This window comes from Pogona vitticeps, chromosome 9, assembly GCF_051106095.1.
Source record: "Pogona vitticeps strain Pit_001003342236 chromosome 9, PviZW2.1, whole genome shotgun sequence".
NCBI lineage: Eukaryota > Metazoa > Chordata > Lepidosauria > Squamata > Agamidae > Pogona > Pogona vitticeps.
In genome coordinates, this window is record NC_135791.1 from 16,109,826 (window position 1) to 16,131,582 (window position 21,757).

The 21,757-nt window shown below is 43.4% G+C and overlaps 1 protein-coding gene across 1 annotated transcript; it reads left to right on the plus strand.

Moving 5' to 3' along the window:
* The first annotated feature begins 7,637 nt into the window (after positions 1-7,637).
* On the plus strand, positions 7,638-16,603 carry LOC110089678 (phospholipase A2 inhibitor and Ly6/PLAUR domain-containing protein). The gene is made up of 5 exons (XM_072980224.2): positions 7,638-8,672; positions 10,875-10,997; positions 11,826-11,978; positions 13,640-13,786; positions 14,358-16,603. The coding sequence occupies exons 1-5, from the start codon at positions 8,624-8,626 to the stop codon at positions 14,597-14,599; spliced, it is 714 nt and encodes a 237-aa protein (XP_072836325.2). The 5' UTR covers positions 7,638-8,623; the 3' UTR covers positions 14,600-16,603.
* The last annotated feature ends 5,154 nt before the right edge of the window (positions 16,604-21,757 follow it).

Genomic DNA, 21,757 nt, shown 5'->3' on the forward strand with positions numbered 1-21,757 from the left:
AGGAAATACAGCCTCTTCTGTGCCTTCTTCATTAGCATGTTGGCGTTTATAGTCCATGAGAGGTCCTCTGAGATGTAAGTACCCAGAAATTTAAAACTACCAACTCTCTCCACTTCCTCACCGTTTACGTACAGTGGTAAATGTACATTTCTCTTCCTCCTAAAATCAATTATGAGTTCTTTAGTTTTTTTGATGTTAAGTGTGAGATGATTTTCTTTACACCAAAGTATCAACTTTTAGCTCATACAATTCCCATTTCAAAGGCAGAACTACAGTGTAATGTTCTGCACACAGCCCTACACATGGCACACCTTGGCTTTCGTCTGGACCAGTTTGTCACGAGGGTCACAACACACCTCTCTGGGAGTCTGGCCTTCTAGCAAGCCACAGCTGCCACCTGTTTGGTATCCTTTCATTAATGTCCATTTTTAATCCACCTTTCCTTCACAGGGGCCAGGGCATTATACTTCATCTTCCTTCCCTTGTTCTGTCTTCACAAGAACCCTGTGAGGTGGATTGTCAAAGAGCTAGTGATTGGCCTCTGCTCATAATATTAGTTTCACGGTTGCACTGAGATTCGAACCTGGATCTCCTTGGTCCAATCCCAATGTTAACTTTGGTCGCCATGCATAGGGTGAGAATTCTAAGCAGCCATTTTTGCTCATATGCTTTAACTGGGCTTCTCAGCAAGAGAGACTGGTAGAGGACCCGACTACACGATGCAGAAACCCAACTTTTAGGGCTTGTATGCCTCAGGCTGTTGTTAAACCTTGGCAAAACAGGGACCCTTCCAGACTTGTCACTTAGCCCCACATTCTGAACAGCAGAGAGAGATCTTCCAAGAAGGGAAGGTGGAACAGATGCTCGCTGTAGGAAGTCGAGAGAAGATCTGCAAGAGCGAAATGAGAAGGAAGACAACCACGAGAGTAAATTTATTTTATTTTTATTTATTTATTTATTTATTTTATATCCCGCCTATCTGGTCAGTTAAGACCACTCTAGGTGGCTAACAACATATAATAACACAATAAATATATATAAAACAATTTTACATCGTAGAAGCATTTAAACAAGAAGGGAACTAATGGTAGGAAAGAGAGAGAAGAGGACATCAGGAATTGTCTGGAGGGAAGCCCTTAAATCAGCTATGGTGGCATCCATACTTCACCACGATCGGCCCTCTGACTCTCCCAGTTCGGTCCATTCCCTGTCTCCCACAGGAAGGATGGTGTGGAAAATACTGACGATATTGGCACAGAAAAAGATTCTTAAAGGGGAAAGAGTTTGGGAGAACCTACGGTGGAACATGGCTGTCCCTTCCCTGATTCGAGCATAGGCTCAAAGTTCTCAACAGCAGAGAGAGATCTTCCAAGAAGGGAAGGTGGAACAGATGCTCGTTGTAGGAAGTCGAGACCAGATCCTGCAAGAGCGAAATGAGAAGGAAGACAACCACCAGAGTAAATACCGAGCAAACAGGCAAAGGGGGTGAAATACAACACAATCACAAACAGAAGGCAAAGCAAAGGAGCCCTGTCAGGAGTGGTAGGACCAGGCGGTATTGGGTAGAGATTCCAAGAGCACGGCTGCATGTGTTGACCTTGATGTCCACATTGTGGCCAGCAGCAAATAGCGCTCCCGCTCCCATGTCGCACATGTTCCTGGTGCCACATCCTGTGAAGGCGACTTGTTTGTCCTTGAATTCATCTGTGGGATGAAGGTGTAAAAAGCAGTTAGCTGCTATAGATAAACGGAGACAGTTTCCCACATACACTACTTTACACAAACCAAGGCAGATCCAGAATCCTGTGGGTGATATGCAGAAGGAAACCACAGAATTTGCAGCAGCAAATTGACACTCACTCCATAGGAACTGGTTGCATTCCCAGGCACACATATTCAATCATGCAAGCAGGTGTGGCCAGAAATGTAACCAGCACCCCCTTAATAAGCGGCAACCCATCTCTGCAATGTACATGGTTTCATTTACAGTTGTGTTCAAAATTATTCAGCCCCCAATGCTGTAAAGGGGTTTAGGGACTATAGTGTACATTTGGAATTGTATTCAGAATGAAATCCTACAAGGACGTTTTAAAGAACCAAATGCAACTAAAATAACATCAATTGTTTATGTAATACAGTAGTAAATGTTTCTTTTGTGGTTTCTTCATTGCCACAACTATTAAACCCCTTAAAGACTACCACTCTGAAGAAGAGAGGTTCATTCAGGTGTTTTCGATCAGGTATTGAAAACACCTGTGGATGTCACCGAGCACCAATCAAGCATAATAAGCACCAATTAGGCAGCTTTAAAATGACTGTGATACTCAGCTCCTTCTAGACATTTACTGGTGTGGTTACAAACATGGTGAAGTCAAGAGAATGGTCCAGGAAGACAAGAGAAGAGGTGATTTGTCTTCACAGGAAGGGCAATGGCTATAAGAAGATTGCAAAGAAGTTAAACATACCAAGAGACACCATAGGAAGCATCATTCGCAAATTCAAGGCAAAGGGCACTGTTGAAATGCTACCTGGTTGTGGAAGAAAGAAGATGCTGACTTCGACTGCTGTGCGCTACCTAAAGCGTAGAGTGGTGAAAAGTCCCCGTGTGACTGCTGAGGAACTGAAAAAAGATTTGTCAGATGTGGATATAGAAGTTTCAGCTCAGACAATAAGGCGCACACTGCGTAATGAAGGTCTCCATGCCAGAACCCCCAGGCGCACCCCCTTGCTGTCTCCCAAGAATAAGAAGAGTCGGCTGCAGTATGCCAAAAGTCATGTGGGCAAACCACAAAAGTTGTGGGATAGTGTTCTGTGGACTGATGAAACAAAATTAGAACTGTTTGGGCCCATGGATCAACGCTATATTTGGAGGAGGAAGAACAAGGCATATGACGAAAAGAACACCTTGCCTACTGTGAAGCATGGCGGAGGGTCAATAATGCTTTGGGGCTGTTTTGCTTCTGCAGGTACAGGGAAGCTTCAGCGTGTACAAGGTACCATGAATTCTCTTCAGTACCAGGAGATATTGGATGAAAATGTGATGCAGTCCGTCACACACCTGAGGCTTGGGAGACGCTGGACCTTTCAACAGGACAATGATCCCAAGCATACCTCCAAGTCCACTAGAGCATGGTTGCAGAGGAAAGGCTGGAACATTTTGGAGTGGCCATCGCAGTCACCAGACTTAAATCCGATTGAGAACCTCTGGTGGGCCTTAAAGAAAGCAGTTGCAGTGCACAAGCCTAAGAATTTGACTGAACTGGAGGCTTTTGCCCATGAAGAATGGGCGAAGATACCCGTAGATCGCTGCAAGACACTTGTGTCAAGCTATGCTTCACGTTTAAAAGCTGTTATAACTGTAAAAGGATGTTGTACTAAGTACTAAGATTGAATGTCACTTGGGGGTTGAATAAAAACTAATAATGATGTGAGCACAGAAAAGACATTTGTGGTTATTTCATTATAAACTTAAGGTTATATTTCTCTGACCTACAAGTGCCTCTTTCATGTAAATGTAAGCAAGATGACTGAATGATCAAAATCAATGTCAAAATGGCCAAAACATTCAATTTCAGTGGGGGCTGAATAATTTTGAACACAACTGTATGCAGGCATAAATCACCAATAGGATTCTGTTTATCATGTTTCCCTAGAAGTGCTTGCAGGCTGGCACATCCCTTTTGAGAAAGCTGAAATCTGGAACTGAAACAGGTGGTTGGCTGAATCAGTTGATCCTGGGCTACTCTTATCAGCAGAGCTCTCCCTTTACCTAATGTCAAATAGAAACTTAGCCTGGGACTACAATTCCTAGAACCCCCTGCTCTGGATGGCCATGGTCCACAACGGCAGGAGGGTTGTGTACTTGTAGACTAAAACTTCTCTGTCATTTGTTGGAAATAATGTTGGATGGAGTCTTCCTGTCTTCCTCGTCCACCAGCTGTACCGACAAGAGTCAAGGGAAGCGTGCCTCAAAAACCATGGCACGGATCATGCCCTGCCTATAAGCCCACCTACCTCTCCTTGCAATGGTGGCAAAGTGGATGCAGTTGGTCAGGAGGCCAGTACACGCCACTGTAGTGTGATTCAGACAAAAATTCATGCCACGGGCAAAGCACGAATTGCAACAAAGCCCGTTGGGAATCTGAGATGCTGTTTGTACTGTGGAGAGAAAAGTGAGAGAAGAGGAACTGATTCTCGGCAAAAATGCAGTGATTTTACACACCGTGGGGCCTGAGCGAGGTGTATCCACCTGTTCCTTCCTAAAGAAAGGCATAGATGGATCATAAAAATGCAAGGTCTATTTATGGAAATGTCTACCCCTGTAGACATTACAATAAATATTTCACCAAGCCAGTAAAGTTGCTTTTTGTCAGGTAATGCAAAAAGAAGTAGCTGGGATCTGATCAGTTACTTACACTGGTGTTGGAATGGCATAAATAATAAAGGCTGATTGCTGTGAGTTAACAAGTATAACCATCTATATTTCTCACCATTGCATTCCTTGTGATTTGGGGTCCAAGAAAGAATACAAGCAACTCATTAATAGTAATAATAATTGCTTGAAGTCAATGTGATTCCGACTTATGGTGACCCTTTCCAGGATTTTCTAGGTAGAATTTTTTTTAAAAAATGGTTTTCCATCCCCTTCTTCTGGAGGTGCCTTGGGACTGTGCAGCTTTCCCAAGGCTACCCAGTCTGGCTCTCTTGGGATGCATAGTGGGGGACTCAACTCCCAGCCTCTGGCTCTGCAGCATTACACAGCACCCATCTGCCACGGTGAATTATATTACTGCCATTATGACAGTGTAGTACCTAACCAATAGGATTTGGATTAGGGGCGAAATTCAATATCAGGCCTACTTTGAGGAAACCCATTGAAATAAATCCTGTTCATTTCAATGGGTTTGCTCTAAGTAGAACTAACACTAGGGTTCACCCTGCATCCAGGTCTATCCAGACTTATTTATTTATTTATTTATTTATTTATTTATTTATTTATTTATTTATTTATTTATTTATTTATTTATTTATTTATACCCCGCCTATCTGTTCATCACAAACACTCTAGGTGGCTTGCAACATAACATGTAACATAACATATAAAACAAGCATATAACATAATTAACATAATTAGAAAAAAGAAAGAAAATTTTTTCTCCAAGACGGCAAGAGAACAAGATAAAATGTAACAAATAGGAGGGAAGAAAAATTAAGAATTAACTGGGAGCGGGGAAAGCCTGCCTAAAAATCCATGTTTTCAGTTGTTTTTTAAAACTACCCAGCGAGGGATCCGCGCCAATCTCCGTAGGTAAGTTGTTCCAGAGGCGAGGAGCCACCGCCGAGAAGGCCCAGTTTCTTGTTTTTTCCTTCCAGGCCTCCCTCGGCATCAGGCTCCTCAGCCTCACCTCCTGGCTGCATACACTGCAAATCCAAAACCTCTTTAGGGTCAACAGCATCATAAGCATAGCTGAGAGAAGAAACACAGAGATTCTTCATTGCTGCCTACATTTCAAGCGCTTCGATTCCACAATCTGGTAGTCATCTCCTAACAAAGGTCTTCCCTTAAGATCTCCCTTGAAATTCCAGAAGCATCTGGTTGACTACCATAGAAGCAGATAACTGAACAAGGTGGGCTATTAGTTTGATTAAGCCCCGTTTTTAAGTTTATACCCTTAAGAAACATATGTTCAAATTCCACAAAAAAAAAATCTCCATAGAATATGTCTCCTCCATATGTTTCTGAATCCTGGCCCCCATTCCAAACTATTCGTCTTTTTCAATAATCAAGGATGATGAGTGTTTTATTCCACCAGCACTAGGAGCTCCAGAGTTTCAACAGTGTAGAACAGTGGTTCCCAACCTTGGGTCCCCAGATGTTCTTGGACAACAACTCCCACAAATCCTGGCCAGCACTGCTCGTGGTGAAGGCTTCTGGGAGTTTTAGTCCAAGAACATCTGGAGACCTGAGGTTGAGAACCACTGGTGTAGAAGGCCTCTGATTTTACTGGTCCCCTACTGTAAGGTGTGTCTAGCAGAACGATTAAGCAAACCACATGACAAAGCCCAACACAGCTTGTTGTACAGAAAGGAACTGGACTTCTATACCAATGACTTCCTGGGTGTTGCAGCGATCAGCTCGACAGCAGCTGGAGTTCCAGAGCATACGGAAATCTCCTGCCACCAGCTCATAAAATTGGTTGCAGAAGCGGTCATCGGAGTTGCATTTTTTCTTGTAAGTTGGGTGTTGTATGTCCAGGATACCTAAAAATGGAGGAAAACATCTGTGAGAAGATTCACTCACAAGAGGTAGACACCTGGTGTCCCATTCCTCAAGCAATTTGGAATATAACTCTCATCAGACCCAGATGTCAGGATGAAGGGTACAAGACTATGGCAGCTGTAGTACAAAGCATTGACCATTGTGGTTCACATACAGTCGATGTGATGATTGAATGCTGGAGAGGAATGGAAACTTACACTTCTCAAAGATACTATTTGGCTATAGACATTGATCATAGCTCAGCAGTAAAGCTTTACATGGCAAAGATCTCAGATTTAATTCATTAAGTAAGTACTGTAATTTCAAAAGTTTTTACCCCACCTTTCTCCTCAAAAAGGACCTAAGGTGGCTTGCATCATTAAAAGAGAATAGTCTCCTTGAGTCCTTTTAAAAGAGAAGGGTGGGATAAAAATATTTTAAATAAATAAATAAATAAATACACACACACACTATATATATATAGTGTATATGTATATGTATATGTATATGTATATGTATATGTATATGTATATATGTATATATAATTATTATAATATATAATGATATATAATATATTATATATATAAATATATAATATGTTAAATATATTATAATAATATATAAAAAGATTTTAAATAAATAAATAATAATATATATTTATTCAAAATATTTTATATATATTATTATAATATATTTAATATATTATATATTTTTATATATAATATATATTATTATATATATATTTAAAGCTAACAATGGTGAATATACAAATATAAAAAGGATCAAACAAATGACATACTTAATAATAAACAACAGCCCATAAGCAGCACTGAAACACATTCAAAGCAGTAAGATACAACGATCCATTTAAAACCCCACTCAGGCAAGCCAGTCACTCACTGCCAGAAAGCTTGCCTGAGGAGAACCCTTGAAATTTCCTGCTAATGGATTTCAAGGGACGAAGTTGGGAAGGACTCCCAGCTTCTGGGATCACGACTGTGGCATATCACCTCCAGGGGGCATTGCTACAGAAGAATTCCCTAGCATGCGTCCCAAAGGTAGGGCCTGATGCCAGTTGTGCCGGTTCTGGGACTCTATGCCTGGCTTTATGGTGGGAGGTCTCCAAGGTCCTGAACTGCACCCCTTCAATAGGTTCAGCACCAGTAGAATTACAAAGCTTGGTGACCTTAGTGCTACCTAATCAAGTCATCAAACATCTAACAATATGCAGCTACACCCTCAGTGGGGTGGGGTGGGAGATGAATACACTTCCTTACTAAAATAAGATGGTCCAACTGATACAAAACTACCGTGTTTCCCTGAAAATAAGACAGGGTCTTATATTAATTTTTGCTTCAAAAAACGCATTAGGGCTTATTTTCAGGGGATGTTTATTTTATAGTCATGTCATCTTCTGGTTGCTGCACAAGGGTGGAGGGCGGGGTTTCACTTAACTAGTGCTTATTTTTGGGGTAGGCCTCATATTACGAGCATCCTGAAAAATCCTACTAGGTGGGGGAAAACCCCTACTGTTTTGGGGAAACAGGGTATTATGGATCTCTAGCATTGTGTATATAATTTGAAATAGCGAGACTGGAATATGTCGATTGATGATAAATTAACATGTGAAATAAAGATTGGAAAAGAAATATTTAATATAAATGAATTCAAAGATATATGGAATCTGTTCTTGGTACGTGTGTTTGAGAAAGGGGAAGGTGATACCCTTGGACAAGAATCATTATATTTACGGAAAGGAATGGGGTCTGGATTAAATATAAAGAAAAACAAATATGTAAATTAGTGTCAGAGGTAGTTGGAAGATGGGACAGATTATGTGTTGTGCATTTTGTGCTTTGATTTAAATTGGGTTTTTTATTTAGTTGTTAGCTGAATCTTCTTCTTTTGCCTCTGTAGTCATAATATTGTGCATTATTCTTAATAAATTTTTAAAAAATGAAATGGCAGAATGGAGAAAGAAAATTGTGAAATATGAAAAGAATATGTGAAATAAATATCTCGAGGCAAACAACCAGTTCCCAGAAGCACCCAAATGGCTGGAAATGAAGACGATGTGATGTACAAACAGAACTGTACAAAAGCTCGCAGTGAATTGTTATTATGGGGGTGGAGATGAACTGGATGGGATATCTGGTGTGATTTCACAGCGTTCCAGAAAGATATTCTGTCCCCTTTCAACAATGAAAGAGAAACCCTGTGGAGCCAGTTCTTCTCATGTGATTCCTTTGAGTTCTGTCCTTGACCTATAAATTCTTCTGAGTGAGGGACCTTCTTATGTCTGTCACCTGAGCTACTCCAGATCTTCTCCAAGACCTCCCTGGCTCTCAGCCTCTCAAGCAAAAAATGAAGGTACTTCTGAATGCCTGTCTTCTCTGCGCTCTGCTTTCTGCAGGTGAGTTGGACCCAGACGTTCTGACTAGTTCTACTGCCTGTTGGAATGGAGCAACTGGTGGGCTAAATCAAGGGGCCTAGGGATTGACCTGATTTGTTTGAAGTAAAGAAAAGCAGAGTAGAATTGATTAATGAAGGAGCATCTGGACGCTTCATCTGTACATCTAGTGCAAGAAGTAGGTAATAGAACAGACTATATATTCATTTGTATTGGAGCACTGCACAATTTAAAATTATGGACATATATGAAATATAGGCAAAATTAAAAATATATTAAAATGCTAAGATAATTAGACTGTTTTGACCATAATTGGAATACTTCAACAGTGTTATCTTGGCAATTTGCTAGATCTTCTTTTTTACACCTGGTGGGGCATAAATTGCATGCACATAAATGCTGCATTGATTTAATTTCTCCAGAGTCACAGAAAATTTGTCCTGTATCCAAGTAGCCCCATTTTTACTTGCTTATTCTTTGATCTTTCTACTGGAGGTCTGACGGTCCAGCTACAATCATGAATCTGTGAGACAGGAATACTGCTTGCTTGGGATCCTTCCTTCCTTCCTTCCTTCCCTTTCTTTCCTCTCCATTCTCACAATATGAGGAGCTGAAACTACCTTTATAGCTAATTGGAAGGACTCAGAAGTTCATCTTGTTTGAAGAAACTCTGAACGTATAGAGAAGCACTAAAACCAGATGGGACATTAAAAAACAAAGATGAATTAATGACACAGGGATTTGATATTGATTGTTGGTTACACTCTCAGTTGATCTAATATATACAATGTTTTATAGATGGTATATATCTCCCACAAAATTAGCCAAAATGGATGTTAAAATTTCAAATCTCTGTTGGAGGTATAAACAAAAAGAAGGTTCTTTTTACCATAGGTGATGGTCATGTGGGAAAGCCCAAAAATATTGGGAAAGGGTTGAAATGCATTTGCATGAGGTTTTAGAGATTCCAATAACTGTAACCCCTGATTTTTTTCCCTTCTAAATATAATCCCAGATTCAATAGACATAATGGAAAAAAATTTAGTTATCCATATCTTGTCAGCTGCAAGAATTCTTTTTGCTAAACACTGGAAAGACCTAGAGAATCCATCTCAAGAGGAGTTAATGGCAAAAATCCTGGATACGGCGGAGATAGATAAACTATAAGAATGGCTAGACTCAACAAGAAAGATGGATCATGTAGATTGTTGGCATAAATTTTATGATTGACTTAGAAATAGAATGTAAATTAATGTTAATTGAAAGCCTAAAATCAATTTAGAATTAGAATACGTATTATAAATTAATTATACTGGAAACTTATGTATCTTTGAAATGTAATAGATAAGAATGAATATTGTAAAATGTTCATGTTGATTTACAACCCCTGCAATCCCATGTCCCCTGCCCCCATCCCTAACCCTAACCCCTAAAATAAAACTTTTTTAAGAGCCTCGTGGCGCAGTGGTTAAAACGCTGTACTGCAGCTAAAACTGTGCTCACGACCTGGGGTTCAAATCCCAGGTAGCCGGCTCAAGGTTGACTCAGCCTTCCATCCTTCCGAGGTCGGTAAAATGAGTACCCAGCTTGCTGGGGGGGCAATGTGTAGCCTTTATAATTAAAATTGTAAACCGCCCGGAGAGTGCTTGTAGCGCTATGGGGCAGTATATAAGTCCAATAAATAAATAAATAAATAAATAAATAAATAAATAAATAAATAAATAAATAAATAAATAAATAAATAAATAAATAAATAAATAAATAAATAAGTACTAGTTCATCTTGTTTGTACTGCGAGAATAGGTGACCAACTGGAAATACATAGAATTGAGCAAAAAAAGAGATCCTTTCAACACTCAGAAGCAAAGATAAGAGTTACATACTGTATTACAGTAGAGGATTACAAGTATGAGAGAGCCATGTTGAGCCAGGTCAGACACCGACCCTTCTATTGCTCTTTCCCAAAAAGTGATATTGAGAGATATAGGGTGACTAAAAGTGGAGATAATAGATAACCCTATGACTAGAAACCACTTGCTGTTCTCTTGAATTTCCCAACCCTTTTGGAATCCTATCCAGATAGGAAGCTATAGCTATGCTTTGTGGTAGGAAACACCCCTGCTCTGTAAAAGCTAAATATGGTTAGATGTTTGATGACTTGATAGGTAGCACTAAGGTCTTTGAATTTCTCTCTCCTGTTTGCAGTGGCTCCCCTGAGATGTCTACAGTGTGTAGGGCCTCCAAAACACTGTAGCAGCAACTCTGTTGAAATTGATTGTGGACCCCATGAAGACACCTGCATAAGTGGTATTATGGAAGGCAGTCTACGTGAGTAAGGCCCCTGGCCCCTGTACCTTCAGCAGATAGGCTCAGATCCACACCTGTGGCCTTGCCGAAGATACTGCCTTGCATTTAATCTCATATTTCAGTTGAAATGGTGTACGCTGACAAATCAATAATGGTTTACGGTGACCTTTTCCAAGGTTTTCTAGGTAGACAACACACAAAAGTGGTTTACTTTTCCCTTCTTCTGGGGCACCATGGGATAGAGCAGCTTGCCCAAGGCTACACGAGAGGGCTCTTCTCCCTGAAGGAACACCGGGGAATCGAACTTACAGGCTCTGGGCAATAGCCTAAACCAGGGGTCCCCAACTTTTTTCACCCTGCGAACCGGTTGGGGAAGGCGGGGCACACCCCCACACTTGTGTGCATGCACGAACGAGCGAGTGTGTGTGCATGCACAAATGGCGGTGTGGGGCTTGTGCGGGTGTGCACTCATACGCATGCATAAATGGCCATGTGTTGCGCTGGAGAGAGCGCATGCGCAAATCAGCTGTGTGGGTGTGAGTGCGTGCAGGGGTGGGGCAGGAAGTCTGTCTCTGCGGCCCAGCCCAGTTCAGGCCATGGACCGGCACTGGGCCATGGACCAGGGGTTGGAGACCTCTGCCCTAAACCACTGAGCTATCCAGCCATCAGTTGAAATACAGCTATTTAAAATGGAACATTCTTTCCTGCCTTTAGCAAAGGCAGCCTGTATCCAGCCCCAGTATTGTTCAATGTCACAGCATCCTGTGCAAAAAGTAATGATGTTGCTGCACTTAAAAAAAAAACAATTGCTATTAGCTTCTAAATATTCTCTCTAATTCTCTTGTATAGTTGGCCGTGTGACTTTGTATACTATACAGGATTGTGTCCAGTCCCGGGCATGTGTACAAGGTCTTAAAACTGCTGCAGCAGTAAATGGTTTGTACATCCTTGCCAATTATGAGTGCTGCCAGACTAACCTCTGCAACAGAGAAATCCCCAAAGGTAAGTGCCTTTTTGGAAGAAAAAAGGATTAAGATCACCCATTAGGAGAATATAGCTGGGCCCAGAATGTCTAGAATGTGGTCTGAAGTTAAGCACAACGTCTGTGGTGGAAATGACAGGGATATTATGGGAAGTCTTGGGATTCAAGTCTCAAGTCCGTGTCCGAGGCTCAGGGCTCCAGGTCCGAGTCTGAGTCTTTCGTCCAAAGTAGAGACTGGGGTCTTCGTATTAGTATATGAATATGAATACCCCCGCACATCTGGATGTAACGAGGGTCCGCCACCACCAGCTCCGTCGTCCCTCCCAATCACTCCAGAGCTGCGGTCAACTCTCTGTTCCTGGCAGAAGGAGGGAAGACGAGTCTCCCTGCCAGGCTGGTCAGTAGAAAGACCACCAGGAGCTCCGGAGTGATCGAAAGGGACAGCAGAGCCGTGTCAGTGGACCCTCGTAACATCCAGGTGGGCGGGGGTATTTCTATTTGTATATGAATACGAATACCCCCATCTCTCGTCCCGAGCCCCGAGTCGGGGCCGTGAGTCACTTGCCCGGACTCCCCCCCCCCGAGGCTTGGGAATCAGGACTTGGTACCACGATGTGGGCCTCATGCTGCCTCATGGCCCCCCCATGGCCATTGGCCTCCCTTCTTGGGAGCCAGGCCACTGCCTCTCCCCCCCCCCAGGCATCTGCTGCCCAGCTGATCGGTCAGCACAAGCTGGACCTCTGAAGCTGTAAGGCAGGGGGAAGGCCTTTCATGGTGACACTCTAGCCCGCATGACCCGCCTCTCCCTGTCAGTCCCCCTGGTGATGCTCTATGGCAGGCTAGAGCATCACCAGGGCAACGCACAGGAAGAGGAGGGTCAGAGGCATGTCCTCTGAGTACAGCAGGCTAGAGCGTCACCATGAAAGGTCCCCTGGTGGGCTGCATCTCAAGATGGCGGCGAGGGCAGCCAGTGGGCTGGCCCAGGTGGGGGGCCCATAGGGACTTGACAATACAACACAGACAAATGTATCCAAGTTGCAAGTCGCCCCCCCCCAAAAAAAACCCAAGTCAAGTCACGGGCTACTTAAGTCTGACTTGACAGTGAATCGTCTGTCTCCATCTCTGGGAAATGACATACACACGGCTCGATGTGAGCACAGAGGGCAGGCGGAGAGATTGCTACGCCTTTGTTAACAAGACTTTCATTCGCCCTTGTGTACACTCTCACTTACAATGCTCCAAACCATCCCTTCCTTTACATAGTGCAACTTCAGTATTTTTGTGGTTTTGTGTGGTCAAGTCAGAACTGACTTATAATGTCACAAATAAAGTTGGGGAATGGAACCCTCATCTCCTGAATCTATTACTAATCTTCCAAGCTTAGAACCATATGTAGCAAAATAATAATAATCACAGTAATTATGCCACACCAGCCAAATGGTGGAATACTGGGGGAGACCCAAGAGAAACTGGGCAGGGCTTTTGTCCTCTTAACGCCTGTGTAGAAGAAGGAGATTCAGCGGGGGGCAGTTGAACTACTTTACTAAATTGGTTTTTAGACTTAGCTCCCAGTTTCATTGGGAAGGTAACCTTCCTCTAAAGAACTACATAAAGGGGTTGGCTGGAGAGGGGGAGAAAGGAGCTGGACTTGTTTGCTGACTTTGGGTTTTGTTTGTGCCAGTGCCACCTCCTGGAAGCCTCTTACCCAACGGGCTGAGATGTCCAGCATGCATAGCTCTTGCTGCAGATGACTGCGAGAGTGATGATACCGTTGCCTGTGTGGGCATGGAGACTGAGTGTGGCTATTTGGGTGCTGTCTTGGTAGCAGGTGAGAGAGAGGAAACATTTTGTTTCTGTCATGTTCTGGGTGTGTTCTTGTGTGGACATGACCACACATCCTTGAGGTTGTCTGTCTTAAGCAGTTCCTTCACAATTGTATCATAGAACTGCCAAAGGCAGAGTCAGACCCATGCCCTCAAATCCATGGCAGTACCGAGTTTTTGCCAGGGGAATTTGCCCTACAAGTTTAGCTGGCAGTGGGGATGTCAGCGGCTAAGTATTTTTTCACATATAGCCTCAAATGTTGTGGGCAAGTGATTCAACTCTGGGTTTGGCGGGAGCAAGAGACGCTGGCACCTTGATTAGCTCCCACACATTCAGACAGAAAGAGAGGGTGAGATGATCACCTCTGTAACACTGGAGCCCACAAGGCTTGTCAAAGTCCACAAGAATGGTGGGGCTTTGAATTTCTCACAACACCCTGAACAGACCCAGAAGGGTTTTTTCACCTTGGTGATGGGAAGATTTGGGGTTCAATAAAAGAGAAAGTTCTTTGCTTTACATCCAGTTGCCGTCCATTCCCACAAGAGCTTGTTTGAACCTTTGTGTTTCTTTTCTAGCTCATCCAATCTCAGACTTCATAGATATGGAAATAGATTTGGCTGTTCGTGGCTGCGCATCTCCATCAGCATGTCTCTACAGACCAGGAAGTATGGAATGGGCTGGAGGCATGTTGACCATGAACTTTACTCACCTACGATGCCAATCTGCTTATAGAAATACATCCAATAATCGGATACTTCTCAATCCTCCCAATACTGCATCATACAATGATTCTCCAATCAAGTCAACTGAAGGGTAGGTAGCGGAGACAAGAACTTGTCCTTCATGTGGATCCCATCACTCATCAGAACATTTTAGGGGGAGCAGTTAGAATTCAGATATTTTGGGATTCACGAATCCCAGACCTTTACTATAATTACTAGGAAAGGCTAGCAAGATGCCTGTATATAGGATCTGGGGGCAGAAGCAAATGAAAATGTAGTACTGTATATAAGTTAATATTGTCATCAAATTACAACAAAAATAAACTGAATAATCAAATACAATTCTTATTCGTTCTGTGTATGTGCAAGGGAAGGAGAGGGGTCTCCCTTGGGGGTTCAAAGGGAGCTGCAGGCCTGCTCACACATCCCCCTCCAATCTTCCCAAGGCACCGAACCTGTGGGCATTCTGTTGCACTGCAGCGCTGTGGGGGACAGAGCAAAACACAACACCCAGGTTGGGACGAGTTTGCTCAATAGCCCAATAACAGCGTAACGGGGAGTGAAAGGAGACGGATAGGGGTAGAGGGTAGGTGTTGAGGGAGGATGACGTGGAGAGGAAGAAAGCGAGCATGAATGGGGAGGCCAACATATGTGGAGAGAAGAGGAGGGAGGGAGAGCCAACATGGTAGGGCGGAGGACTGAGATACCCACAGTCGGGGGAGATGAAAACCAAAGAACAAGGCAAGAGGGCCAGGAGTATGAAGGAGCCGGCAGTCTGGAAGAAGAGGCAGACCTACACCAGAAGCCTTCAGGGACGTTGGGAGCCCTGCTAACGGAGACAGATCAATCCACTTAGAGGAGCCAAGGGGCAGCTGAGAGCAGGAGCCAACCCTGTTCAGAGAACACTGACTCGGACCAAGAAGAATCCATGCCAGGGGGAGATGTGAGAAGTTGAGCAAAGAAGGAAATATCACCCTTCCCCAAAAATTGGGGGAAGGCGCTGTCAATTATAGGTTTTGGGGGAATTATATGGCAGGAATAAACCAAATATGGAGTTTGATTGGGAAATATAGAACATGCAGAAAGCTGGCATTCAAAAGGGATTATACTGCCCAAAGATGATATTAAAGAAATGATTCAAAAACTGGGGGCAGCTTCACGACTCAGCTGGGGGCTGGCTCCTAACCCAGCAGAGCCCAGTTGCAGCTATTTAGACAAGCTGGCATCGCTTACCCATGGGAAAACCAAAACCCAGTGTCATGACGGTTTTCTTTAAAACCCATCAAATGTATACAAACAGAGCTTTTCTCTCATGTTTAGGGCCAAAACACAGCCACACTCTTTTTACAAACAGGAGACATCTCTGCTGGGGAAAATGTTGGGTGAGAACTATCTAATGTGACGTGACTTATTTGCAAATGTTCTTGCTTCTGGTTTGATAGATTTGTTTAATAACAATTTGTAGATTTACACATATGAACTAGAGAAACGTAAGAGAAAGCTGTAGGATTTTCAGAGTATACACTCATGTAATTTTTACATACATCCCAAGTATATTTATACATATTTTGTATTTTAGTTAGTTGCTTGCTGTGTAAATAAACCTTTTAAAGAAGCAAAGGATCTATTTTTTTAACTCTGAAGACAAAATTAACACATGGAAACCAGGAATAAAGATTTAAAATGAATATTGAAAAGGTACAATGTCTTCTGAGACCATATATACAATCCTTGTCAGGTGTGTCAAGGACACAAATCTCTGGGTCATCCATGAGGAGCCAGTTGATCACAAGCTTAATGGGGACATTCAGATTCCCCCCCCCACCGGTTCCATTTCCCAGAATGAAGCTTCAGGAAGAAGAGTTCTACCCCAGAGGTGGGAAATTTTGGCAGGGGGCAGATAGTCACACCATGACCTCCTGCATGAAACATTAAACGGTAACATGTATATTAAACACACACACAAACATTTTGACACAAAGTCAAAACTAGAAGTGCCCAGACCTCCAGATTTCCAATTCCCATACAGGGCAGGGTTTAAGGTCACTTGCTCATCCTGATCTACTGCAATTACCCTAAAATAAGACCTAACGTGAAAATAAGCCCTAGTATGATTTTTCAGGATGCTCATAATATAAGCCCTACCAAAAATAAGTCCATTAAGTGGAACCATTGTGCAGGATTGTGCAGCAACCAGAAGAAGAGGGCCCCCAAAATGTAGGTCCATAACAGCCTTTATGTGGGCTAGAAACTTGGTTTTCTTTTTAAACAAATGCTGAGGATGAGACCTTGTGTTCCTTATACAGTGGACCCTCGACTTACAGACGGCTCGACTTACAGACTTTTTGAGTTACAGACTTTTCTGGCCGCAAAATTTAGATTTGACTTGCAGCCGGAGAATCGACTTACAGACCAGAAAAAAACCAAAATGGAACAAAAATAGAATAAAAACTGCCAGTTATGGGATTAATTGGTTTTCAATGCATTGTAGGTCAATGGAGATTCGACCTACAGACTTTTCAACTTGCAGCCACCTTTCCAATACGGATTAATTCTGTAAGTAGAGGGTCCACTGTATCAGTTCAGGCCCTTGTTTGGTCTGAGGGACTGCAAAGCATGCAGCTGAGGAGATATATGTCAATTCTTTTATTTTTCTCTGTAGAGGGGTAGCCTGAGCTCCTCAGAGGGCAAAACCAGGCCCTCCTTTCAGCCCAAAGCCCTCCGGGGCTGCCCCTCCCTGTCTGGCTGTCCCTTCTCTCCGGCCATTGTGACCCATCTGGCCTTCATGACCGCTCCAGAGGCTGGAGGGCCTCATTGCGCGGCTGACTGTCCTGGTGTCTAGTCCACTAGGACAGGAGGAGCGCGGCGTTTGCCCAAGCGAGGCCAAAATTTATTTTGGTTTCCTTGGGCATCTCCGTTGGAGAGCGAGCAAAAATGTAAGTAGATTTCCGGATCTCCTCCCTCGGGGTTGGGCTCTTCATTGGGAGGGGGGAATGACTGTGGGGAGGTCAGAAGGGGGCTTATATATGCGGGGTTTTGTTTTGTTTTTTATTCTATTTGTATTGTTTTAGTTTTTTTGTCTGTGTGTTTTCTGGTTAGTTTTGTAGGTTTATATGTGTAAAACTTAAATATTAATTAAAAAGGGGGGGCTTCTCTAGAGAACAGAGACAGCTAGAGGAGGAGGTGATGGGTTATGTTGTTCCGGGGGTGTGTGGTTGCCGGTTGGGACTCTCCCCCCCCCCCCGACAACTAGACACCGGTTCGTCTCAGCGGTCGCTGCCCACCTGTGGAACAACTGCCCGCCCAAAATCCGCCCGGCCCCTTTGCTGGGCACCTTCCCAGGGTCTCTTCAGACGTGGCTTCTCGGGCAGGCTTTCCCAGAGATTGCCTGGCCAGAAGACCGTGGCCGTCCCCTGGTTTCCTTCGGCTCTGCCCTCTGGCCTCTTCATTTATGTTTATGTTTGCGATGTTATTGTTTTGTTATCAGTGACGCTATGTTGCCATTTGTGTTTCTGCTTCTTGCTTTTTGTCTAAGCCCTAGAGGTCTGTGGGTCCAAACTGGGGCAGCCAGGCAGGGTACACCTCCTTTCCCTCTTGCAGCAGCTCCACTGGGGGCCGATGTGTTTCCAGTCCCAATTCAAAGGGCGGCTTTTTCCCTAGAATGCCCTACAAAGATTTAGTCCAAGATGTCTCCAAGGGCCCCCCCACTCCCTCTCCCTTTCTGACCCGGTTAAGATCTTCAGGAGAAGCCTCTCCTTTGGCTCCTCTGCCTTCACATTGGGTGGGGACACGAAAGAGAGGGACTTCCCTGCGTTTCCCCCCCCCCCAGACTTTGGAACTCCCTCCCCCAGAAAAGGCCAAGATGGCCCCATCTTTCCTAGATCTTTGGTCTGGCAGAGAAGGTGTGTCTCCCACATTCACCCCACTGTCTACCCACAGAGGTCAGGTGGGCACTCCAAGCCCTCATTCCTGTCTCCTCTTCTTCCGTTCTTCTAGGTTGTCCAGGCTGAGAAGCCTGTTTGGGAGGAAGGACCAAGCTGAAGGGCAGAGACCGAGGAAGTTATGGGAGAGGCTGCCCTGCTTCCGGAGGAAGAGGAAGGTCCACCCTGCCGGTGGGCAGAAGACCGGAGGCCTCCCCAAGGCTGCCAATGTCACCAAGGCAGTTGGGGAGCGCAAACCTTCCTCCCGATGCTCCCTGGAAGCATCGAAGGATTCCTCCTCCGAGGACAGCCTCATGAGGTGCTCCCTTACAGCATCCATGTGCTCCTCGCTGGATTCGCAGGCCATCGATGATCTGCCAGGGTGGGTCATCGAGCTCGCCATGGCCAGCAGGAGACAGCAGGTACAGCCCTCCTCGGAATCCCCCCTCGGGGATCCCAGGGTGTGGGAGGGGAAGGGGAAAGCATCTCCTGACCTTCCCCTCTCCTCCAGAGCCCTCACGGGGTCTGTCTTTGGGGGAATGTCAGGAAAGGCAGAGAGAGGGAGAGAGCCCCCCAAATAATGGTGACCCCCAAATAATGGTGACACCAAGAGCATAGGAGGGCATGGCTCAAATCCTGTCCCACAGCTCTGCCTGCACAACAGGAAGGATGGCAGCGGTGGAGTGCTACCAGCTCAAGGTGTCGTTTTGCAATGTTGGGGTGTGCAAATGTGCTCATGATGTGAAGGAACCATGTGCATCCCAAAAGCACAAAGGGAGGCCTTTAATTGGCAGCTCTTTGCTGCTACTGATGGCCTATTCCCCATTGTTCAGGCACACGCCAAACAGGATTTTGGCCTACATGGAAATAAATATCTCTGCACCAGCTAAGACTACTTTTCCTCCTCCAGTAATGTATTCAGGTTCATGCTGAATAAAATAGGTTAGTTTTTAAGGTGGCATGTGTTTTTTTATGGGATTCATTGGGTATTCTCCAAATGTGGGTTCTTGAGCAGCCAAACCTGTGCACACATCTGTATGGAGAGGTTATAAACGTTGTAGTAAAACAGCGATTAAGTGCAAGAGAATGCTGGTGATTAGAGCTGAACATGAAGCAAACAGACCCACGAACCAGTCTGTTTCATGGTTCATTTTGGGCCATTTTGGGGAAATGTGCCTCCCCAGAACAAAATGAAATACCAAACTATTATTGGTGTTGGTGATTTATATCTGGGCCATAACTCAGGCATCTCATATCCAATATTTGCCAACATTGGACTGACTTTTGGGATATTTCTCCTCCCTACCTCAGCCAAATTTGGTAAAGGTCCCCCTAGAAAAGTGCTTTTTAGCAGCTGTCTAAAGAGCACTCTCCTGGGGGATTTGCTTTTTTTGGGATGCTATACCTAAGATGTCCCAAATCCAAACTTTTCCAAAGTTGGAGAGGTTGGGAAGAACAGCCAGCTGAAGAATCACTGAGAGTTTGGCATCTCTAACTCATGTGGGGGCCATTCTGCCATTCCCAGAAATCCTGAATTGCACAAACCCCATGTTTCATTTTGTCAGAAAGTTCGTGAAAGTTTGTGATTCACAGTTTGGGAATAGTGATGAACCAAAAACCATCACGAACCACCATTTTCCCAGTCCGTGCCCATTTCAACTGGTGATCATTCTTTGTAAGCCTTTACTATGCCAGGGGATTGCTTTTTCCCAAAAGCATTAAAAATTCACATTTTTAAAAAAGAATGGTTGCTGTGGGTTTCGAATCATCCAAATTTGTCCTATACCCAATTCACAGTTAATTATTTTGCTACATGCCGGGTGCAGGGGAGCTACCTGCTCATGTCCCTGCCACCTCGGCCACGGTCTTCACTTCCCTCTAAAGTTTTGAGTTTCACCATCTCAGGATAGCATGATGTTTCCTGATCCTCATGTAAGTTTTCCTCTTTTTCAGAAGTCATCACTAAGGATTTTTCTTTAATTACAAGATCTTTGTATAGATTTTCTCAGGACTTTCAGGGAATAATAGGCTGATATCTTGAAACTCTTTTAACCAATCCTAAGCTACTGTTCTCCTTCATCTCCTGGTTAAAACTCCTTTCATTGGGCTTTCTCATACCTTTACAGCTTTCTTCTACCCACTTATTTCTCTGACTTTCTAGCAATTTTTTTTCTCCCCCATGTTCTCTAGTTACTGTGGTGGATGTGTTCTGACTATCTTGCAAGCTTATATATATGAAACCACCTTTAACATGTCTCATCTTATTCCAAATCTCTTTTTCAACTTCAGACATCTCTCTCCACTCAAAAGGAATATCCAATTGTTTGTGGATTTTTCTATCTATAAAGAATCTTTAGGGGATTCTGAAATTACTGGTTCTTTTTTAACTGCATTTCAAGGTTGTAGCCAAGTAAAATCATTTTCTTGTTCAGATTTAAAATGCTTTTTCTGAGACTTTATTATATCTATGCCTCCTACCAGTTCAGGTGATTGGCTGACATTTATAACTTCTTCAGGAACCTCACTATTTCCATAAAGATTTTCTATCTTTTCTGTCTGTGAGTGTGTGGTGATCACATCAGTCTTAATATAATTAATCAAATCTAAACCAATTAAACAAGGCGTATGGATCTCATGTGAAACAGCCACTATAAATTTACCAGCCCACCCTTGATAATTTATATGTACTTCAGCTACTAGTAGCTTAATCACTTCTGTCCCAATTCCTTTAACTGAAATTTTCTCATTTGGAATGATGTCTTCCTGAGGAATAATATCTGTATGGCATATAGTAATCTGAGAACAAGGATCTCTCAGTGCTAGATATTTGATATTATTAATATAAATATTTTCTCCAGCTGACTTCATCCATTCCTTGTTGGTTTTAATGTAATAGCAGCGGACTATCTCTGCTAGAGGAGGCAGTTTCTCCTGCTCCCCTGTGTCAGTTAAACTGCCATCTTGGCTCACTTTAGAATCCTCATTCTGCTTTTGTATACAGTACATCTTTTTAGGTACAACTCCCCTGTTTTCTGTTGTCCCCTTTCTTTGTTTTTAATAAATTCACAATTTGAAATGAAATTATCAAGTTATTAAATTTCTTTGTTCATTATAAATTTCTTTGTTTCCTTCAGAGCTTTTACCCTTCTGTTGGTATCACTCTGAGGGTCTGTCTCTAAAATGGCCTTCAACTGCCAGTTCATCTTTGAGGTACTCGCTGGGTTCTGTCTTTCTATCTTCCCCTCCATTTTTTTCCTCAGAATACTTTGAGTTTCTTACTTCTTTTATATTTCCAGCTGGTTTTGATATATTTCCCTCAGGATTTGATTCGTT

Excerpts from the sequence above, each read along its gene's own strand:
- LOC110089678 (XM_072980224.2), top strand. The coding sequence starts at position 8,624 with ATGAAGGTACTTCTGAATGCCTGTCTTCTCTGCGCTCTGCTTTCTGCA. Across the intron at positions 11,979-13,639 it reads CAACAGAGAAATCCCCAAAG|TGCCACCTCCTGGAAGCCTC; the intron begins GTAAGTGCCTTT and ends TGTTTGTGCCAG. Across the intron at positions 13,787-14,357 it reads GGGTGCTGTCTTGGTAGCAG|CTCATCCAATCTCAGACTTC; the intron begins GTGAGAGAGAGG and ends TTTCTTTTCTAG.